Source organism: Giraffa tippelskirchi, chromosome 3 (assembly GCF_054371585.1).
Source record: "Giraffa tippelskirchi isolate mGirTip1 chromosome 3, T2T-mGirTip1v1.2.pri, whole genome shotgun sequence".
In the NCBI taxonomy this organism is placed as follows: domain Eukaryota; kingdom Metazoa; phylum Chordata; class Mammalia; order Artiodactyla; family Giraffidae; genus Giraffa; species Giraffa tippelskirchi.
Window position 1 is genome coordinate 155,957,501 of NC_137277.1, and position 21,332 is coordinate 155,978,832.

The 21,332-nt window shown below is 36.3% G+C and overlaps 1 protein-coding gene across 32 annotated transcripts in view; it reads right to left on the reverse strand.

The window, feature by feature from the left end:
- KANSL1L (KAT8 regulatory NSL complex subunit 1 like) overlaps nt 1-21,332 on the reverse strand; it is a 124,835-nt gene that overhangs the window by 31,447 nt on the left and 72,056 nt on the right. For 23 of the 32 annotated variants that reach the window (XR_014080222.1, XR_014080224.1, XR_014080220.1 and 20 more), the window contains one exon: nt 5,908-6,112. Coding sequence is in view for 18 of the 32 variants with exons in the window: in XM_081582704.1 (XP_081438830.1) it covers nt 5,908-6,112 (205 nt within the window). In the remaining 14 variants the exon portion in view is untranslated. The remainder of the gene's footprint in view (nt 1-5,907; nt 6,113-21,332) is intronic. The other 9 variants (XR_014080231.1, XR_014080230.1, XR_014080233.1 and 6 more) reach the window with 2 other exon arrangements.

The window sequence follows — 21,332 nt, forward strand, 5'->3', positions numbered from 1 at the left end:
AAACCAGACTGCAATTTCCACACTTTGCCTGATAATTTGCTTAGGTAAATATCCAAGAATTCAATGCTTACAAGTTCTGATTTCCATTCAGCAGTACAGTATTACTCAACCAACTTTTCTACCATTTTATAACAAGGATCACTTTCCTTCCAGTTTCTAGTAACATCTCCTGAAATCTTACCAGAATCACCTTTAACATTCATATTTCTTTCTAGTAACATTCTGTTCATGACAATACATCTATTCTCTAAGATGACAGCACCTTTGTCTTCTATCCTCTTCACTCCCTTCTGAATTTTCATCAGAATCTAGACTTGATTATCACACACCTCAAAATTCTTCCAACCTGGATCCAATTACCCAATCCCAAAGTCACATCCACAATTTTACGTATCTATTAAAGCAGTATCCTACTTCTAGGAACCAAACTCTGTATCAGTTTCCTAGGGCTGTCATAACAAACTGCCATAAACTAGGCAGCTTAAAATCACAGAAATTAATTTTCTCACAGTTCTGGAGGCCTAAAGTCCAAAATTGAGGTTTTATCAGGGCTGAGCATCCTTTGAAGGCTGTAGGGGAGAACTGTTCCTTGCATCTATCAGCTTCTGGTGGCTCCTGATGTTCCCTATTCCGTAGCTCTAATCTCTGCTTCTATCCTCACAAATCCTTCTTCTCTATATCTCTGTGCCTCCAACTTCTCTCTCTCTTCTCTTATAAGCATACCAGTCACATGGTTTAGGACCCATCCTAACCCCCAAATGATCTTACCTCAAGATCTTCAACTTAATTATATATTCAAAGACTCTATTTCCAAATAAGGTCACTGTAATAGTTTGCTAGCTCTGTCATAACAAAGTACCACAATTGAGTGGTTTAAACAACAGAAATTTACTGTTTCATAGTTTTGGAGGCTAAAAGTCAGATCAATGTTTCAGCAAGACTGGTTTCTTTTGAAGACAGGAAGAACTGGTTCTATTCTCCCCAGCTTCTGGTTTTTGCTGCCCATCTTTGGTGTTTCTTGGTTTATAAAAGAAGCAAGGAATTGCTTCTGATTTGTCTTCATCTTCACATGGCATTCACTCTGTATGTATAAAAATTTCCCTTTTTATAAGGACACCAGTCAGACTGGGTTAGGGTCTACCCTAATTACCTCATCTTATGTCTGCAGAAAACTTATATCCAAATAACCCCTAAGACACTAGGGGTTAGGGTGTCAATAAATGAGTTCAGTGGTAAAGAATCCATCTGCCAATGTAGAAGACATAGGTTCAGTCCCTGGGTTGGGAACATCCCTTGCAGAAGTAAATGGCAACCAACTCCAGTATTTTCGCCTGGGAAATCCCATGGACAGAGGAGCCTGGCAGACTATAGTCCATGGGGCTGCAAAGAATTGGACACGACTGAGTGACTAAACAACAACCAGTTAGTTTGTGACTGCTGTGGTTTCTCCTCCAGATCTTGGCTGTGACTCTGGTTTGCCTCTCTCGCCATCTTTCAGGGTGGCAGTTTGCCCTGCAACCTCAATTCTCTGATGGGTTCATGAAAAGGCACCAATTTTCAGTTTGTTCACCTCTTCTTGCTCTAAGGACAAGAGTATCAACTTTCAAGCTCTTTATATGTTGGAGCTGAAACCAGAAGTCGCCCCTAATGTTTGAACAGTATGATGATTTTTAAAATAACTTTTACATGTAATTGTTGCGATGAGAATATTGATCAGCCATCTATCTGCTATATGCTACTGGTAGCAGAAGACTCCCACCTCTCTGCATTGCCCTTTATATAAGCTTTTCTCAACCAATACCCTATTAGATTAAACACTATAGAAAATTATTTAAATAATTATTTTCTAAATTCTACCAAGGATGTTACATAGCTAGCACAATGCCAGATGCATAGGAGTTAATTTATTACATAATAAGGGTGCCTTAGTCACTTCATCCCTATACACATTTTATGTGTATTTCTTAGAATAAAGATATTTTCTCACATCACTGTAAAGTAGTACACTCAGGAAATTCAACATCAATACAATACAATATTTTAATATAACCTACCATCAATAGTTCTCAATTGTCCCCATAATCTTTTCCCTCCAAAAGAATTGTGACCTGAATCATATATTCATTCAGTTGTCAAATATCTTAAGTCTCTCTTTCAATCTGAAACATTTCCTCAGCTTTTCTTGGCTTTTATGATACTAATTTTTTTTTAAGAATACAGGCCAGTTTTTGTTTCTTAATAGCATGTTTCTGATTTTGGCTTTGTCTGATGTTTCCTCAAGACTAAATTCAGGTTATGTATCTCTGGTCAGAATACTTCGTAGTGATATTGTATCAGACCCATAGTGATATTGTATCCTTCCCATATTAGTTTCTGTCACTCACACAAGATTATTGTCTGGTTCTCTACCATATAGTTAAGATAATATTAATCTTACTCCTGATCACACTTCACCTGAATCCTGCCCCCAGACTTTTCATGCACTGTTGACTCTTACCCAACCAATTTTTACTATGATTACTGCAATGATTGTCTCATTTCACTACTCACTCTACATTAATTAGAATCCTACTCTATGTAAAAGTATTCCTTTTTCCCTTTCCCTCCCTCCCATCCTCTCTCTCTCCCTCTTTCTCATCAGTATAGATTCATGGCTTCCTATTTTTTTTCACTGGGTTCATTACTGTTAATTCTTTTGATGCTCAAAGAGCCCCAGATTTGGCCAGTGGGAGTGAAGCTTGTTCAAACAAGCTCTTGGGTTTTTGTTTATTTTTCTTGACGTGCCATCATCATTTTTTAAAATATGTCCCTGCCTTCTGGTAACAATAAGATGTTCCAGGCCTATCTTATATACCCTCTTTCCCAAGCCTGGACTTCAGCCACTTCTCTAACAATCCATATTTCCTTTCAGTACGGAATGGTGTTAGAAAACAAGAATGAGTGCCAGGTGTTCTCACTGCCATCACGGCAAGTTTGGGTTTAGACTTGTCATATCCAATTTGGTAGTCATTATCCAAATGTGGCCATTTAAATCAAAATTAATAGAAACAAAAATTCAGTTCCTCAGCTGCACTAGTCACATTTCATGTGTAGATACATGTATTTAGCAGCTACCATATTGGACAGCACAGATAATTATAGAACATTTCCATCATTACAGAAAGTTCTATTAGACATTATTGTTCTAGACCCTTTCACAAAGCAAATCCACACACACACACATAAATTCTCAGTCTTCCACTGCCTTTTAAATATCTTCCTACATGCCACTATATTAATTTTCACACATTAATTATTTTTTGAGCATATACTATTGACAAGTTACTGTTTAAGGCCTGCAGGTTCAGTATCTGTTCTCAAAAAACTTACAATGTAATGAGAAGAGAGAAAAACAAATGGAACATTATTATAAAGTAATGGATTATCATTATAACACAGGGTGCCACATCAATATATACCCCATAGTGGGGATATCAAGGAAGCCTTCCTGAGAGGAATGATATTTTTTAAACTTAGAAAAGTAAATAACTATCATCCTGGAAATGTAGAGGATAAGTTAGTGGTGGTGGCATTTGCTGTTCTCCATCATTTTTTCCATCTCTGTTTCAATTACTCAAGTGCTTTCTATATCTTGACACAAACCCTTTCAAAATTTGGTTTATCTTTCAAAACCAATCTTTTGTGGTGCATTTCTTAGTGCCTTTAACCAAGCCCTTCTCCAACCCCCAAATATACAGTCTTTACTGATTTCAAACAAACAAAAATTTTGGTTTAGCCACTGTGCAAAACAGTATGGAGGTTCCTCAGAAAACTAAAAATAGAATTACCCCCCACTCCTGGGCATAAATCCAGACAAAACTCTAATTCAAAAAGATACATGCAGCCCTGTGTTCACAGCAGCACTATTCACAACAGCCAAGATATGGAAGCAACCTAAATGTCCATCAACAGATGAGTGGATAAAGAGGATGTGGTATATGGAATGTACTCAGTCATAAAAAATAACAAAATAATGCCATTTGCAGCAACATGGATCCAACTAGAGATAATCATACTAAGTGAAGTATATCAGAAAGAGAAAGACAAATACCATATGATATCACTTACATGTGGAATCCAAAATATGATAAAATGAACCTAACTATGACACAGAAAGAATCACAGACATAGAGAACAGACTGGTGGTTGCTAAAAGGGACACAGTTGGCGGAGGGATGGAGTGGGAGGCTGGGGTTAGCTGATGTAAGCTTTTATATAGCAAGATCCTATTGTATAGCACAGAAAACTATGTTCAATATCCTATGACAACCATAATGGAAAAGAATATTAAGAAAAAAAATATATGTGTGTGTATAACTGAATTACTTTGCTGTATAGCAGAAATTAACACAACATTGTAAATCAACTATACTTCAATAAAACTGATTAAAAAACATCTGGGTTATTTTTTTGTTACCAATGTAAATATTAATTGGTAAAAACATGGGCTTTGGAATCAGACCTATTTCTTACTAGCTATATGACCTTGGGAAAGTTACTTAGTCTCCCTAAACTTCAATTTCTGCATCTAAAGGTGGGATTAATAATGCCTCATAGTTATATGTTTGAAGACTAAAAAAAAATAATGTACTGAATATGCTTAGCATTATGACTGGAATATGATAAATTATATGGCCTATTAGTAACAATAATATTAGACTTGTTTCTCCTTTGTTTACTGAAAGTTTTAAATTCGTTCACTTTTCCAAGCCAATCTTTACATTACTAAGGGATACATAGTATGTTAGCAATACTGAGCAAATCCTCTAAATTATTCAAGTAGATTCCTTCCAGTCAGAATATTAAGGCCTATTTATATGTGAAATATTTCTCTTAGACAATTCTATTTATAACTATGAAATTATAGAATCAATTTCAAATATTCATTGTTTATAGCAACTTTAAATAAAAATTGTTAAATAAAGTATAATTTCTTATATAAAAACTTTAAATAAAATATTTTCCTATTAGGTTGATTAATTATGTAAAATTTCTGAAAATTCTGAAATAAAACTTTGAAAAATTTCAAGTTGAGAGAGCATACTAATATGTGAACTACAAAATGGCAAAAATCAAATTATTGATAAAAATTAATTTGTCAGAATTCATAGTCCTATTTATAAAAGGATCCTATAAAACCAAATTTGAAATTGGTTTCTAATGAAACAAAGCATCTTGATTTTTTTAAAGACATATATTTAAAAATAGCTAATGTAGTAACTTTCAAAAACAATACTAAAGCAAAGATAAATTCCTTTCCTCTGACATATTATTTAAAATATAGAAAAAGAGAATGTTACACCTAATGATAACTAGAGAACTTATTTAGCCCTCCATCACAGTTTATTTAAGATATGTACTGAAAGATGTAAACCTAACATTTTGCTAATAAATGAAAAACATGCTTTTCAAAATGAATGCTTTTAGTAAAGCATATTTTATTTGTAAAAAGTGTAAGCATGGTCATCTCAACTTTCACTGCTTATATGAAAAAGGGGTGCTCATCAGATTTAACAAATACCAAGCCTAAAAGGGAGACCAATGTCATTTCCTTCAAAATAACTACAGCGCTGTAGATTTTTACCATTTTCTTTACTAAGCAAAAGACAAATATATAACATGCTTGTGTCTTCCTTATTACTCTTACTAGTAGAATTTTAAAATCAACTTGATATGTAATTTTCTTTCAGATTAGTTTAAGCATGATGTAAAAAAATGGAAATGTGAGAATTTCAGAATACAATACTATGTTAAAAAAATTATTAAATCTCACTTCTTCTAAATAACTATGTACAATTCATATCCTGTCACTTGTGAAATATATGGACAGTAAAGTTTTTGTTCATGTTTTCCCAAAGGCAACCTTACCTGTGGAGTCCAATAAAATGCTGGGCTCAATCTGTAGAGCTTTCGTTTGTGGAAACTCTGAAGTGGCCTTGTTCGAGCTGCTGTACTCGTGATAGTCAAGGAGGGAGATTTCAGTCTTGTCCTGTCTTTTCTCCTTTTCTTACTGTGCTTCTGGTTAAGTAACCAGCTACTGGAGGAAGAGAGCTCATCTAAATTCTCTGAAGCACTGAAATGCCATGAAATAATTGGGGAGTGGAGGGAATAAAACAAAACAAACAAACAAAGACAAAGAAAACTAAATGTAAATCACCTTGATCTATTATGACAGAGGAGCATTAATTTTAGCCAATTTTGTGGTAACAACTGATGAAAGAATCAATATTAATGGAAAATTACATTTCAAGTTGTGAGAACAGAATCTGTATTTTCTCCTGCAAAATAAATATCCCATAGGTTAGAGATGCTCACATGAATTCACCAGTACAATGTAAATGTCACTGTAAATCAACAATTCATGAATATTACACTCTAAAAAGTATTTACGTCAAATTCTTTTTCAATAAGGGTGAATTTACACAGGATTGTAGATTTTAAAAAGGCTAAAGTCTCATCACTACATCATTAGCTGCTCTTACATAAGCATTACATATTTTTTCAGGGAATTCTGAAACAAAGATGCAATCTGTCTACATTTTAAGAGGTTTTTAAAACTTCTGATGACACAGAAGGCACAAACTATAAAATATTTTATCAGATCACACAAACTACACATGAAAATAAGCATAATTTTATAATTATCCCTCATATTAATTTTAAATATTTAAATATTTTAGAACATCAGGAGGAAGTTAATGCTTGTCACCACATAAATTTAACTTTATTTATATCAGTGATTACATATAAAATATTCTACCAGTTCAACCTTATTTATATAAACAAAAGCTAGCCAACTTAGCATTCTAAGATCAACAAGTGAATCCATATGTGCTATTGCTAATCACAAATAAATTCTAAATATGCTATTTGGTTCAAGTAGAATCAGTGTTTAAAGGTAAACATAAGATATGGTTTTTCTATAGCTGTATCACTAGCTTTGAATATTTACAGCTGCAAAATATTCTATTATCTTTCAGATAAAGCAAGTAATTCAAGAACACTTTATACAGTAGTAAGAAACTAGAAATAAAGGTATCTGAATGGCTTCTGTTGGTGAAAGCAAAAGAGAATAATAAAATATGGAATTTGGTGATTACATACAAATATATAATTGAGTATGTCTATTGGCCAGACCAGTATAGGGAAAAAAATCTGATGATAAATATTTTATTTTTAAAATATTAACTTCAGTCTTCAGAGAGCTCTAGTCATGAATGTTTTAATTATCAGTTAATAAATATTCTAAAGGTTGTCTATCTGAGAAAGGTTTAAGATATACCAATACTCTCAAATTAACAGGTCCAGACTCATATACTGATGTTACTTTCTGTAATATATCATATGTATTACTATAAAAACCTGAAGTGTATAAAGTGCTAAGTAACAGTCTGCTCTTGAGAAACCAGCCTTTGACCTGGGCTACCACGTAAAGGGTAAACAGAAGGCATAGGTGATAGCCAGTATCAAGTTAGGTACTAAGCATGTCAGGTACAGAAGTGAACCAAGATCAGGAAGAAGACCAGTTACAGTAGGTGGTTAGTACTAGAGGTGATCACATCAGGAGAGTGAGGACTCAGGAATGTAGGAGTAGATCTAGCACAAAAGGTGGCTCTTCTAGCAAGTGAGAAATATCTCTAGGCAGATGACACTGGTTCCTTAAAAGAGACATTGCTTGGGTAATGTCTAGGGATAATGAAGAGTTTTTGTTCTAGCAGTCTGGAGCACAGTTAACCAATTCTTTCCTCTGTTCAGTTCTCTAGTTGTTAATAAGCACTTGTTTCCTATAAGGAGGTGAGCCACTGTCTTCTCACTGAATGACATCTCTCAGCTTTTGAACTGGTGAGAGGCTCACAGGCTAGTTTAAAGATAAATGGAAAGCTTATCATTTGTGTCACTAAATGTTATATTTTCAAGATTCAAAGACTAATACAGTATCATTGGAAAAAGCTCACGAAAGTTGGCATCTAAGTCACTTTATAAATAATTGATAAAAGTGAAAGTATTAGTCGTTCTGTCGTGTCAGACTCTTTGCGACCCCATGGACTGTAGCCCGGCAGGGGATCTTCCCAACCCAGATATTGAACCTGCATCTCCTACACTGGCAGGCAGATCCTTTAACCACTGAGCCACCTGGGAAGCTGTTGTAAAGGGTTATTTCAAGCCACTGATAAACTCACTTATTCTGCCCAATGATTTACACTAAAGAGAATGAATCTTACTGAAAAGGAGAACAAGAGGAAATTATTTGGAGGACAACATAACACTGCCTAAGTGACTCTATAATCCAAGGTTGTTTTTCCCTTCAGGAGATAATAATCGAATACCTAGCACTAGAGATAAAGAACCTGCCTGCCAATGCAGGAGATGTAAGAGACATGGGAGGAGGAGGAGAAAACCCAGGAAGAAAAAAACATTTCAATAAGAGACAAGGCCAAGTTTTCCCACTGAGTTGTGGGTACACTGAGGAAACCTCAGAAACTGAGGATACAATAAGCCACTGCCAAGTACCGTCATAATTGTCACAAAAATTATCAAAAAATATCAACATATAATTTTGAAATAGCATGCTTACAAGTGGGGTAGTACCAGGTAAGGACACAAATCACACTCCTTTAGATTTCTAACTAGAAGCTTTTGTTCAGAGAACAATAAAAATCTCCAAAAGGATAGCCTAGGGCCTCTGTGTAATAGGCAGATAGTACAATTTGGCTCTATAATAAACAAAATAATTGAGGAGGGGGAAGAAATGAGGGTGGTTTTTAGGCTTACACCTTTCTCCATTTCCACTACCACTCTCTTAACCCAAGCTTTTTTCTGCCAGAATTCTTCCTATACTCTTGTAACTGGCTCTCCCTCATTCACACTTTTTTCTATCCAGTCCCTTCTAATCTTTCAGGATAACAAATCTGGTCCTGTCTTACCCTTTCCTCCCATGCCTACACTGCTTAAAATCTCTCAAAGCCTTCTCATTGCTCTTGAGAAAAATACTTGAATCCTTAGCGGAAAAGGCCCTGGTTGGTCTGGCCCCTGACTTTGGCTCTCTCAGCCTCCTCATGTGTTACACTCCCTCTTCTTCCCTGTGTTCCAGCCACGTTGCCTCTTTTAATTCCAAATAACTCACACTCACTACAGTACAAGACCTACTATATATAATATCTGCTTCCAGGAATTTTCTCACATCCTCCTTCACTTACGTAATTTCCAATAACCATTTGGCTCTCAGTTCAAAAGTTAGTACTTCAGGTAAGTCTTTGAGCCCTTGCATAGTCTCTCCGAAGACAGTTAAATTCCCTTATGAGTTCTGACAGTACCATTCACCTTTTCTTCATAGTATTTTTCATGATGCCAATTTTACAATTATTTGTGTTACTATCTGATTAGTGTCTTTTTCCTTTTCTAAAACTATAAGTAATACAGAGACTGTGTTTTAACTTTTTATCAGAAGTTCTTGATATTATACTTGGCATATAACAAATGCTCAATAAATATTTATAGAATGAATGGAGAAATATACACATTTTCAGATTTATCACTCCAGCTCTGTGCTTTGCACAGGGTATGTATATAACACCACATAATGTAAAGGGTTAATTGCTCAGTCATGTTCGACTCCTTGCAACTCCATGGGTTGTAGCCCGCCAGGCTCCTCTGTCCATGGAATTCTCCAGGCAAGAATATTAGAGTGGGTTGCCATTTCCTTCTCCAGGGGATCTTCTGGACTGAGGGATTAAACCCAGGTCTCCTGCATTGCAGGCAGATTCTTTACCATCTGAGCCACCAGGGAAGCCCATAACTTATACGGGAAGCATGTAACACTACATACCTTACCTAAATAGTTTAGTGAATGAGTAAACATGGAACATTATAGTTTAAGAGCCAAAAGAAGCTTTAAATAGAAGGTTACAAGAGAGCATTTAGAAAAATAAGACATATTTACACTGCCTTGAGTTCCGTTCTAAATCTCTTAACTTTGACTTACAAAAGTTAGTTTCTGATAGTAAGCTATGATGTACTTTATTTTATCTTATAATCATATATGCCCATTATAAATGTATAAGTATAATAAAGCAGATGAGAGCTGTAAGATATTTTGATTTGTAAAAGAGAAAGCATGGATAAAGTTTAAATTTTTTCTTCTATTTTAAAAAGTGCAAAATGACCAAGAGTTTTATCAAAGAAAATATTCTAAGTCATGAGTTCATGTTTTATTAACAGTGCCTAATTTTTCTAACAGTAATGACTTTATGATATAACTGATTGTTTATTACAGTTCTAGAAAATCTTAGCAGTTAAGATATTTATGAATAGCGACAGGCATTCAATTTGCTTTTACAGAGTATAAATGGAATTTTCAAGTGAATTTTTTTTAATGAAAATTTTACTCTGATTACTACAGAAACCAAAGGCCCAGAAGTGAAGCATTTAATCTTTTAACTGATATTTGAATATTAATTCCTACCAAAATCAATTTCTGCAAATGTTATTCACTTGTATCAAAATTAATAAAACAATCTAAAGATATGGGCTTACAGGGACATATATTTCCTAAGTTCTTGGTGTCATCTTGGTGGTGGACAAAATGGTGAATAAACAAGGAAGAACAGTCTAATTTCAATCTATTTTATAATAAACTCAATGAAAGATAGTCTAGGATTTTTAGTAACTTGTTCAAGTATTTCATAACTTTTTGCCTAAGCCAAACTGTATTCTTAGAAGGATTGGAATAATCATTATAATGCCATGCTCAAATGCTTTTAGTAAATAAGAAACTTTTGGGCCTGGCTATAAATTTAGAAAGCTAAAACCATAAAAACACAGACAAGATTTCATACAGTTATTTTTATCTTCTAATCTCAAGAAAACAAGTATTCAACACAGAATTTTAAAATACTGTTTTAGTACTTTTCAACATTTCCCCCACATTCATGTACTCTTATACTAAACACACTTAAAAAAAGCAGAACTCAACATGGAGAAGAAAATTAGAATGTTTATTATCTAAGAGATTATGATAGCCTGCCAGTTCCCAATCTACTCTTATATACAAATACCCATACTTGCTATATGGGGCTGAAGAGTGTTGTCACAATATTTACATCTACCATGAACCTCAGATTGTGACCCTGCTTGGAAATACAGACTTTCAGGTGTAATTAATGAGGTAAAATGATGTCAGAGTGGATTAGGGTGGCCCTAAGTCCAGTCACCGGTGTTCTTATAAGAAGAGACAAAAGAGTTCAGGAAGAGATCCCACGGAATAACATCCACACATGTGAAGACAGAAGAGAAATGGTCTATAAGCCAAAAATGCTGAAGACTGCCAGAACTACCAGAAGCCAGGAAAAGGCAAGGAAGGATTCTGCCCTAAACCTTCAGGAAGAGCATGGCCCTACCTGACACCTTGATTTCAACATCTAGCCTCCAGAACTGTGAAAGAAAAAATATCTGCTATATTAAGCCACACACTTTGTGCTGATTTGTTATAAGATCCCTATGAAACTGACATATTCATAAAGTACACACCTAAGAATCACTATTTTTGAGTAATTTGTAACCTCTATTTCAAGTCTACTTTTCATCTTTTGGAGTTCTTTGATGACCTCAACCTATAGCAGCTGAAGTAGGCGGCAACCTTTTCCAAATCTGCCCTGATGCCCAGAGTCCTGCCAATAGTTGAATTTACTATCTTTCCTTTTCTTGATAATATTTGGAGAAATGAACACATTATTTACTCAGATATACTCAATTATATTTTAAAGAAATTACATATAATAGGACTTTACAGAAACTCATTAAAATGGCCCACTGGGGCATTACTTGTCTTCCACATGGCAAAAACAAGCATTCCTCTCAAATAAGCAGTGGATCAAGATCCAGGCATTATCTACTACATATAGAGAAAACAGTGCCTTGACCAGCCCATTTTCCCTACTCAAGGAATTAAGTAGGAAAATTACACCCCCCTATTCACTCATAAATACAAGCCTCTTCAACTGTAGCAACAAGGAAATGCTGGAGTACACTGTAAAATGCCTTCTAAATTAGATGTGTCTCTAAAAAATTTTTGATCTCTGGTTCCTCTGCCTTTTCTAAATCCAGCTTGATCATCTGGACGTTCTTGGTTCATGTACTGTCAGAGCCTCGCTTGGAGAATTTTGAGCATTACTTTGCTAGTGTGTGAGATGAGTGCAATTGTGTGGTAGTTTGAGCATTCTTTGGTATTGCCTTTCTTTCTGATTGGGATGAAAACTGATCTTATCCAGTTCTATGGCCACTGCTGAGTCTTCCAAATTTGTTGGTATATTGAGTACAACACTTACATTTGGTTGTTATTGTTGATAACAGCATCATCTTTTAGGATTTGAAATACCTCAGCTGGAATTCCATCACTTTCACTAGCTTTGTTTGCAGTGATGATTCCCAAGGCCCACTTGACTTCACACTCCAGGATGTCTGGCTCTAGGTGAGTGATCACATCATCGTGGTTTTCTGGGTCATTAAGATCTTTTTTGTATAGTTCTTCTGTGTATTCTTGCCACCTTCTTAATATCTTCTGCTTCTGTTAGGTCCATACCATTTCTGTCCTTTATTGTGTCCATCTTTGCATGAAATGTTCCCTTGGTATCTCTAATTTTCTTGAAGAGATCTCTAGTCTTTCCCATTCTATTATTTTCTTCTATGTGTGGATCATGAAAAACTGTGGAAAATTCTTCAAGAGATGGGAGTACCAGACCACCTTACCTGCCTCCTTAGAAATCTGTATACAGGTCAAGAAGCAACAGTTAAAACCAGACATGGAACAACAGATTGGTTCCAAATTGGGAAAGGAGTACATCAAGACTGTATATTGTCACCCTGCTTATTTAACTTATATGCAGAGTACATCATGCGAAATGCCAGGCTGGAGGAAGCACAAGCTGGAATCAAGATTGTGGGGAGAAATATCAATGACCTCAGATATGCAGATGACACCACCCTTATGGCAGAAAGGGAAGAAGAACTAAAGAGCCTCTTGATGAAAGTGAAAGAGGAGAGTGAAAAAGTTGGCTTCAAGCTCAACATTCAGAAAACTACGATCGTGGCATCTGGTCCCATCACTTCATTGCAAAGGATGAGGAAACAAAGGAAACAGTGACAGACTTTATTTTCTTGGGCTCCAAAATCACTGCAGATGGTGACTGCAGCCATGAAATTAAAAGACGCTTGCTCCTTGGAAGAAAAGCTATGACCAATCTAGCCAGCAATTAAAAAGCAGAGACATTACTTTGCCAACAAAGGTCTGTCTAGGCAAAGCTATTGTTTTTCCAGTATGGATGTGAGAGTTGGACCATAAAGAAGGCTGAGTGCCAAAGAACTGATGCTTTTGAACTGTGGTATTGGAGAAGACTCTTGAGAATCCCTTGGACTGCAAGGAGATCCAACCAGTCCATCCTAAAGGAAATCAGTCCTGAATATTCACTGGAAGGACTGATGCTGAAGCTGAAACTCCAATACTCTGGCCACCTGATGTGAAGAACTGACTCACTGGAAAACACCCTGATGCTAGGAAAGATTGAAGGTGGGAGGAGAAGGGGATGACAGAGGATGAGATGGTTGGATGGCATCACTGACTCTATGGACCTAAGTTTGAGTAAACGCTGGGAGTTGATGATGGACAGGGAGCCCTGGCGTGCTGCAGTCCATGGGGTTGCGAAGAGTCAGATGTGACTGAGTGACTGAACTGAACTAAAAAAAATTAAGATATTTACCTACTCTGGAAAATTAAGGTACATCTTTACGCAGCCATTAAAATGGAAAAGAAGTATAAAAAGCTTCAGATATACTATTGAAATAAGATATAAAACTTCTACCCACTCCAGTACTCTTGCCTGGAAAATCCCATGGATGGAGGAGCCTGGTAGGCTGCAGTCCATGGGGTGGCTAAGAGTCAGACATGACTGAGCAACTTCACTTTCACTTTTCACTTTCATGCATTGGAGAGGGAACTGGCAACCCACTCGGGTGTTCTTGCCTGGAGCATCCCAGGGACGGTGGAGCCTGGTGGGCTGCTGTCTATGGGGTCGCACAGAGTCGGACGACTGACGCGACTTAGCAGCAGCAGCAGCAGCAGCATGACATCTACAGTGGTGCAGTAAAAAAACAAGGGAGTTTGTTTCTCTACTGCATACACTGGCTGCCTTCACCTTATCTTTCCGTGTGAAAATAAACTCCTTCCTTGTGGAAAAAAAAAAAAAAACTTCCAGTAGAGCTCAACAATGAAAATTATGTATAAAATGATAGGAAGGAAATATACTCTGAGTAATACAAGTTATTTCCATTTTCTTCTTGATAGCTCATGAATTTTTAAGTTATTGTACAATGAACTTATATTAATTTTATAAGAACACTAAAATGTCATCTATAATTGCAGTCTTTTTTGGCATTAGGAACTTATAACACATTTTGAAGTGGCTATTTAAGAATAAGAGACTTAGGAGACATAATAACCAAATGTAATATGGATTTTGTTTGGGTCCTGATTCTAATAAACTGTCCATAAAAAGAGGATTTTGAGATAACTTGCAAAATATGAATATGGATAGAGAATTTTATAATAGTGATAAATTACGACTGAAATATTATAAGAATAATAAAAAATAAGCAGATGATAACAACATGGTGGGTATGTTGACAAGAAGTTTATCAAAGAAATAGATGGAAGTCTTCATAGTTAAAATATGAAAATTTATTTTTTTTAAGTCCATAGGAAAAAAATATATCAGGAAGAGAAATAGCTGAAATGAGTAGCAAAATCTTGAGAACTATTTAAGCTAGGAATAATCTGATTCACTTTTCTATGCTTTCTATATGTTCAAGTTTTACATAATAAAAGTTGAGAGGAAAAGAGATCAAATATTTTAGAGCCATCTGCCATTCCCACCTCTGGCTCTTAATTTCAAGAGGACTTTTTAGAGTATAATGGCAAGGAGACTAGGAAGCCAATATGAGAGCTATATTTTTTTCTGAATGTGAAGTGAAAGTCGCTCAGTTGTGTCCAACTCTTTGCAACCCTATGGACTATAAAGTCCATGGAATTCTGTAGGCCAGAATGCCGGAGTGGGTTGCCTTTCCCTTCTCTAGGGGATCTTCCCAACCCAGGGATCAAACCCAGGTCTCCCACATTGCAGGCAGATTCTTTACCACCTGAGCCACAACGGAAGCCCAAGAGTACTGCAGTGGGTAACCTATCCCTTCTCCAGCAGATCTTCCCAGCTCAGGAATCCAACTGGAGTCTCCTGCATTGCAGGCAGGTTCTTTACCAACATAGCTATCAGGGACATAAAATCTATCAAACATTTCTAACTAACCTATAGTTTGGGAGTACAGCTCAGATTCTTCAGTATAATCTCTGAGCTGTTTCTCTGACATATGGAATATAGTTTGAAATTGAGACTTTCTAATATTTCACTATTTTTTTTTCATTTTAAAGGAAAATTTGCAAAGAGAAAAAATCTGAAAAATTCTAAAATACTTTTTTAAATCCTCGCACCTAAACACAAATATAGCATTAGGAAAAAATTTGATTTTTCTCCTTTAAGTCTCTTTTTCTTCCCCTATAAAATCATACCACTATGAGGGTCTAAGGCTGTTGCTGTTCAACTGGTAAGTTGTGTCTGACTCTCTGTGACACCATGGTGTCACAATGATTTTTTCCACCTAACATTCTAAAGGAAGTACATTCCTATATAACCACATCTTTTTAACACAGATCATTTTTTTTAACAGTTATATGACATGTCTTCCAGTGGCCGTATCACAATTTAAACATTTCTTATAACATTAAGTTTAAGACTATATTAATAGAGGTTAAAAGGGAAAAGTAAACTTTTTACAAAAGAAAATAAATCCTACTGGTATTACTTTAAAACACATCAGGAGACATTTTATTTCTTTACTGATATTGTACATCTAACTGATACAATATCTAATGTCACAGAAACTCAAAATTATGTTTGAAAACTTCAGCCTAGAATTTGCTAACAATGTTTTCTCATAACTGAGAAGGGACTATTGAAAATATTATGAGGGTAAAAGAATTACTTTATATGTGATTAGTTTATCAGTTCAGCTGCAGTTTTTCAATTATGATGCCCAATTAGAAAGAATCATTACATTTTGTGAGATAATTATCATTTGTGGAAATAAATAGCATGACAATGATTCATTGGAATTTAATTTCATCTCATATTCTGGGACCCATTAAAGCAAAACAACAACAACAAAAATTCTAGACCTTATTTCAAGTAGAAATTTACTTTCCCAGAGATAATACCCCATGGGGTAAATGAAGATGCACTTACAACATTTTATCTTCATTTTAGAGTATGAGATCTAAAAACAAGTAACTATCTCTATAATGATAAAATGTAATGCTTCATTTGTTTGAAGATTCAGTCTTTTCAGTTGCTCAGTGCCTGGTGACTCATCTTAAACCCTGATGCCAAGATTAATAAAGCTAAAAAAACAATTCTGACTTCTGGGAGATACTGCAATTAAATAAGAGATGGGGGTTGGGAATCAATGAATGAAAAGTGGGCAAAACAGCTGCCCTGAAAAATAATTAACCAAGTGAATTTACTTTAGACATAAGAACAGATCATTAGGGTGTTGTAAAAATTATCTTAAATACTTAGAAAAAAATGTATCAAACATTAAGTTCTATGTGGTCCACTAAAAATAATAACACAGAATAGGTAAGCAAACTTTAAAAAATTAAAATTAAAATTTCTTAAACCTAACTATATATATATATATATATATATATACACACATATATATATGAATGATATGATGTGATATAAAGCTAGAATGAGAATGCTTTATTAGAAGCACTGACGAGTTTACTTATTTAGTAAATCCAAGTATACAGAATACAGCTGAAATTTCAAACGCCTTTTAGATAACCAAAAAAGATCTCAATGAGTTCATGGATGAAAGCTCACTCCTGTTACTATTAAGAGAGAGGCCTTATCTTTTACTTCATAATCTCTTATTATAGGACAGGCACTTCTACCATTCTGACTTTGTTTATCTGATTTTCTAGTCCAGAGTTAAATTAGATGAGAGGAAGCAGAATTGCAGGAGGCAGCATGAGATTAACAACATATCAATCTGAATATGACAGAGAAAAAGCAAATAAGTACAAAATATTTTGGGGGGAATGCTGACTACTTGTAAGAATTCCTAAAATATATTTCAGTCATTCAAAAAGTAGTTATTCATATCCATGTTATGATTCGGATCTAGATGTCAGGAAAATAGCAGTTAAGAAGACAGACCAGAAAAATTCCTACTGTCACAGAGCTTACATTCTCATCCAGGAAGGTAGATAATACATGAGTAAAAACAAGAATAAAATTATATCAAACTTCTCTCATTTGATCCTCACAATAACCCAGCAAGCAAACTATTTGCATTTTAGCTGTGATTTAGAAAGTTGCCTACAATCACAATGCTACCAAGTTCTACAGTTGGGACTGATCTCAGATCCATCTAATTTCAGAACTATTTAACCATGCAAAGAGTTTTCTTCATAGCACTTGACCAGGATTTTATTTATTTAAAATTTTTCTTTACATTTTGTTTGTGGCATGTGGGATCTTAGTTCCCTGACCAGGGATCTAATCTGAGCTCCTTGCCTTGGAAGCATGGACTTCCATCCGCTAGACTGCCAAGGAAGTCCCACCAGGATTTTTTTTTTTTTTTAGTATTTACTTTTAAAATTTTTATTTGTGTATTTATTTGCTTGTGCCAGGTCTTAGTTGTGGCACACAGAATCTTTTAGTTGCAGTGTGGGGGATCTAGCTGACTGACCAGGGATTGAACCAGGGCTCCTTGCAGGGAAAGCATGGAATGCTTGTCACTAGACCACCAGGGAAGTCATAGGATTTTAAATTACACATTTAATTCTGTGGTTCTTCAGTTGATACCATTTTTACCCAGTTAGACTCTATACCATAAGGTCAGAGACCACATCTGGTTTTGTTCAACACATAACCCAATCCAATCCAATGCCTGACACCCTGTATCACTTGGTATGTATTTGCTGACTATTAAGTGAATTCTTTCATTGATATACAATTATTAATCTTGATAGTCTGTGAGGATGTGGACACAGGGATGAGCCTGAGTTATCAAAGAAAAACTACGTTCAGCATCATCCAAGAAAGGCAATGTGTAATAAATTTGACTTCAGTTCAGTTGCGCAGTCGTGTCCGACTCTTTGCGACCCCATGAATCACAGCACGCCAGGCCTCCCTGTCCATCACCAACTCCTGGAGTTTACCCAAACTCATGTCCATCGAATTGGTGATGCCATCCAGCCATCTCATCATTGGTCGTCCTCTTCTCGCCTGTCCTCAATCCTTCCCAGCATCAGGGTCATTTCCAATGAGTCAACTCTTCGCATGAGGTGGCCAAAGTATTGGAGTTTCAGCTTCAACATCAGTCCTTCCAATGAACACCCAGGAGTGATCTCCTTTAGGATGGATGGTTGGATCTCCTTGCAGTCCAAGGGACTCTCAAGAATCTTCTCCAACACCACAGTTCAAAAGCAACGATTCTTTGGTGCTCAGCTTTCTTCACAACCAACTCTCACATCCATACATGACCACTGGAAAAACCATAGCCTTGGACGGACCTCTGTTGGCAAAGTAATGTCTCTGCTTTTTAATATGCTATCTAGGTTGGTCATAACTTTCCTTTCAAGGAGTAAGAGTCTTTTAATTTCATGGCTGCAATCACCATCTGCAGTGATTTTGGAGCCCCCCAAAATAAAGTCTGACACTGTTTCCCCATCTATTTCCCATGAAGTGATGGGACCAGATGCCATGATATTAGTTTTCTGAATGTTGAGCTTTAAGCCAACTTTTTCACTCTCCTCTTTCACTTTCATCAAGAGGCTTTTTAGTTCTTCTTCACTTTCTGCCATAAGGGTGGTGTCATCTGCATATCTAAGGTTATTGATATTTCACCTGGGAAACTTTATTCCAGATTGTGCTTCTTCCAGCCCAGCATTTCTCAGGATGAACTCTGCATATAAGTTAAATAAGCAGGGTGACAATATACAGCCTTGACATACTCCTTTTCCTATTTGGAACCAGTCTGTTGTTCCATGTCCAGTTCTAACTGTTGCTTTCTGACCTACATACAGATTTCTCAGGAGGCAGGTCAGGTGGTCTCGTATTCCCATCTCTTTCAGAATTTTCCACAGTTTATTGTGATCCACACAATCAAAGGCTTTGGCATAGTCAACAAAACAGAAATAGATGTTTTTTCTGGAACTCTCTTGCTTTTTTGATGATCCAGCAGACGTTGGCATTTGATCTCTGGTTCCTCTGCCTTTTCTAAAACCAGCTCGAACATCTGGAAGTTCATGGTTCACGTATTGCTAAATCCTGGCTTGGAGAACTTTGAGCATTACTTTACTAGCGTGTGAGATGGAGAAGCTCTACACAGTCAGCAAAAACAAGATCGGGAGCTGACTATGGCTCAGATCAGGAACTCCTTATTGCCAAATTCAGACTTAAATTGAAGAAAGTGGGGAAAACCACTAGACCATTCAGGTATGCCCTAAATCATATCCATTATGATTATACAGTGGAAGTGGGAGATAGATTTAAGGGGCCAGATCTGATAGACAGAGTGTCTGATGAAGTATGGATGCAGGTTCGTGACATTGTACAGGAGACAGGGATCAAGACCATCCCCATGAAAAAGAAATGCAAAAAAGCAAAATGGCTGTCTGAGGAGGCCTTACAAATAGCTGTGAAAAGAAGAGAAGCAAAAAGCAAAGGAGAAAAGGAAAGATAAACCCATTTGAATGCAGAGTTCCAAAGGATAACAAGGAGAGATAAGGCTTCCTCAGCGGTCAATGCAAAGAAATAGAGGAAAACAACAGATTGGGAAAGTCTAGAGATCTCTTCAGGAAAATTAGAGATACTAAGGGAACATTTCATGCACAGATGGGCTCGATAAAGGACAGAAATGGTATGGACCTAACAGAAGCAGAAGATATTAAGAGATGGCAAGAATACACAGAAGAACTGTACAAAAAAGATCTTCACAACCCAGATAATCACGATGGTGTGATCACTCACCTAGAGCCAGACATCCTGGAATGTGAAGTCAAGTGAACCTTAGGAGGCATCACTATAAATAAAGCTAGTGGAGGTGATGGAATTCCAGTTGAGCTATTTCAAATCCTGAAAGATGATGCTGTGAAATTGCTGCACTCAATATGCCAGCAAATTTGGAAAAGTCAGCAGTGGCCACAGGACTGGAAAAGGTCAGTTTTCATCCCAATCCCAAAGAAAGGCAATGCCAAAGAATGCTCAATCTAACGCACAATTGCACTCATTTCACATGCTAGTAAAGCAATGCTCAAAATTCTCCAAGCCAGGCTTCAGCAATACGTGAACCATTAACTTACAGATGTTGAAGCTGGTTTTAGAAAAGGCAGAGGAACCAGAGATCAAATTGCCAACATCCGCTGGATCATCGAAAAAGCGAGAGAGTTCCAGAAAAAACATCTATTTCTGCTTTATTGACTACGACAAAGCCTTTGACTGTGTAAACCACAACAAACTCTGGAAAATTCTGAAAGAGATGGGAATACCAGACCACCTGACCTGCCTCCTGAGAAATCTGTATGTAGGTCAGGAAGCAACAGTTAGAACTGGACATGGAACAACAGACTGGTTCCAAATAGGAAAAGGAGTACATCAAGTCTGTATATAGTCTCCCTGCTTATTAAACTTATATGCAGAGTACATCATGAGAAACACTGGGCTGAATGAAGCACAAGCTGGAATCAAGACTGCCAGGAGAAATATCAATAACCTCAGATTCGCAGATAACACCACCCTTATGGCAGAAAGCAAAGAACTAAAGAGTCTCTTGATGAAAATGAAAGAGGAGAGTGAAAAAGTTGGCTTAAAGCTCAACATTCAGAAAACTAAGATCATGGCATCTGGTCCCATCACTTCATAGGAAATAGGTGCGGAAACAGTGACAGACTTTAATTTTGGGGGCTCCAAAATCACTGCAGATGGTGACTGCAGCCATGAAATTAAAAGACACTTACTCCTCGGAAGGAAAATTATGCCAATGTAGACAGCATATTAAAAAGCAGAGACACTACTTTGCCAACAAAGGTCCATCTAGTCAAAGCTATGGTTTTTCCAGTAATCATGTATGGATGTGAGAGTTGAACTATAAAGTAAGCTGAGCACTGAAGAATTGATGGTTTT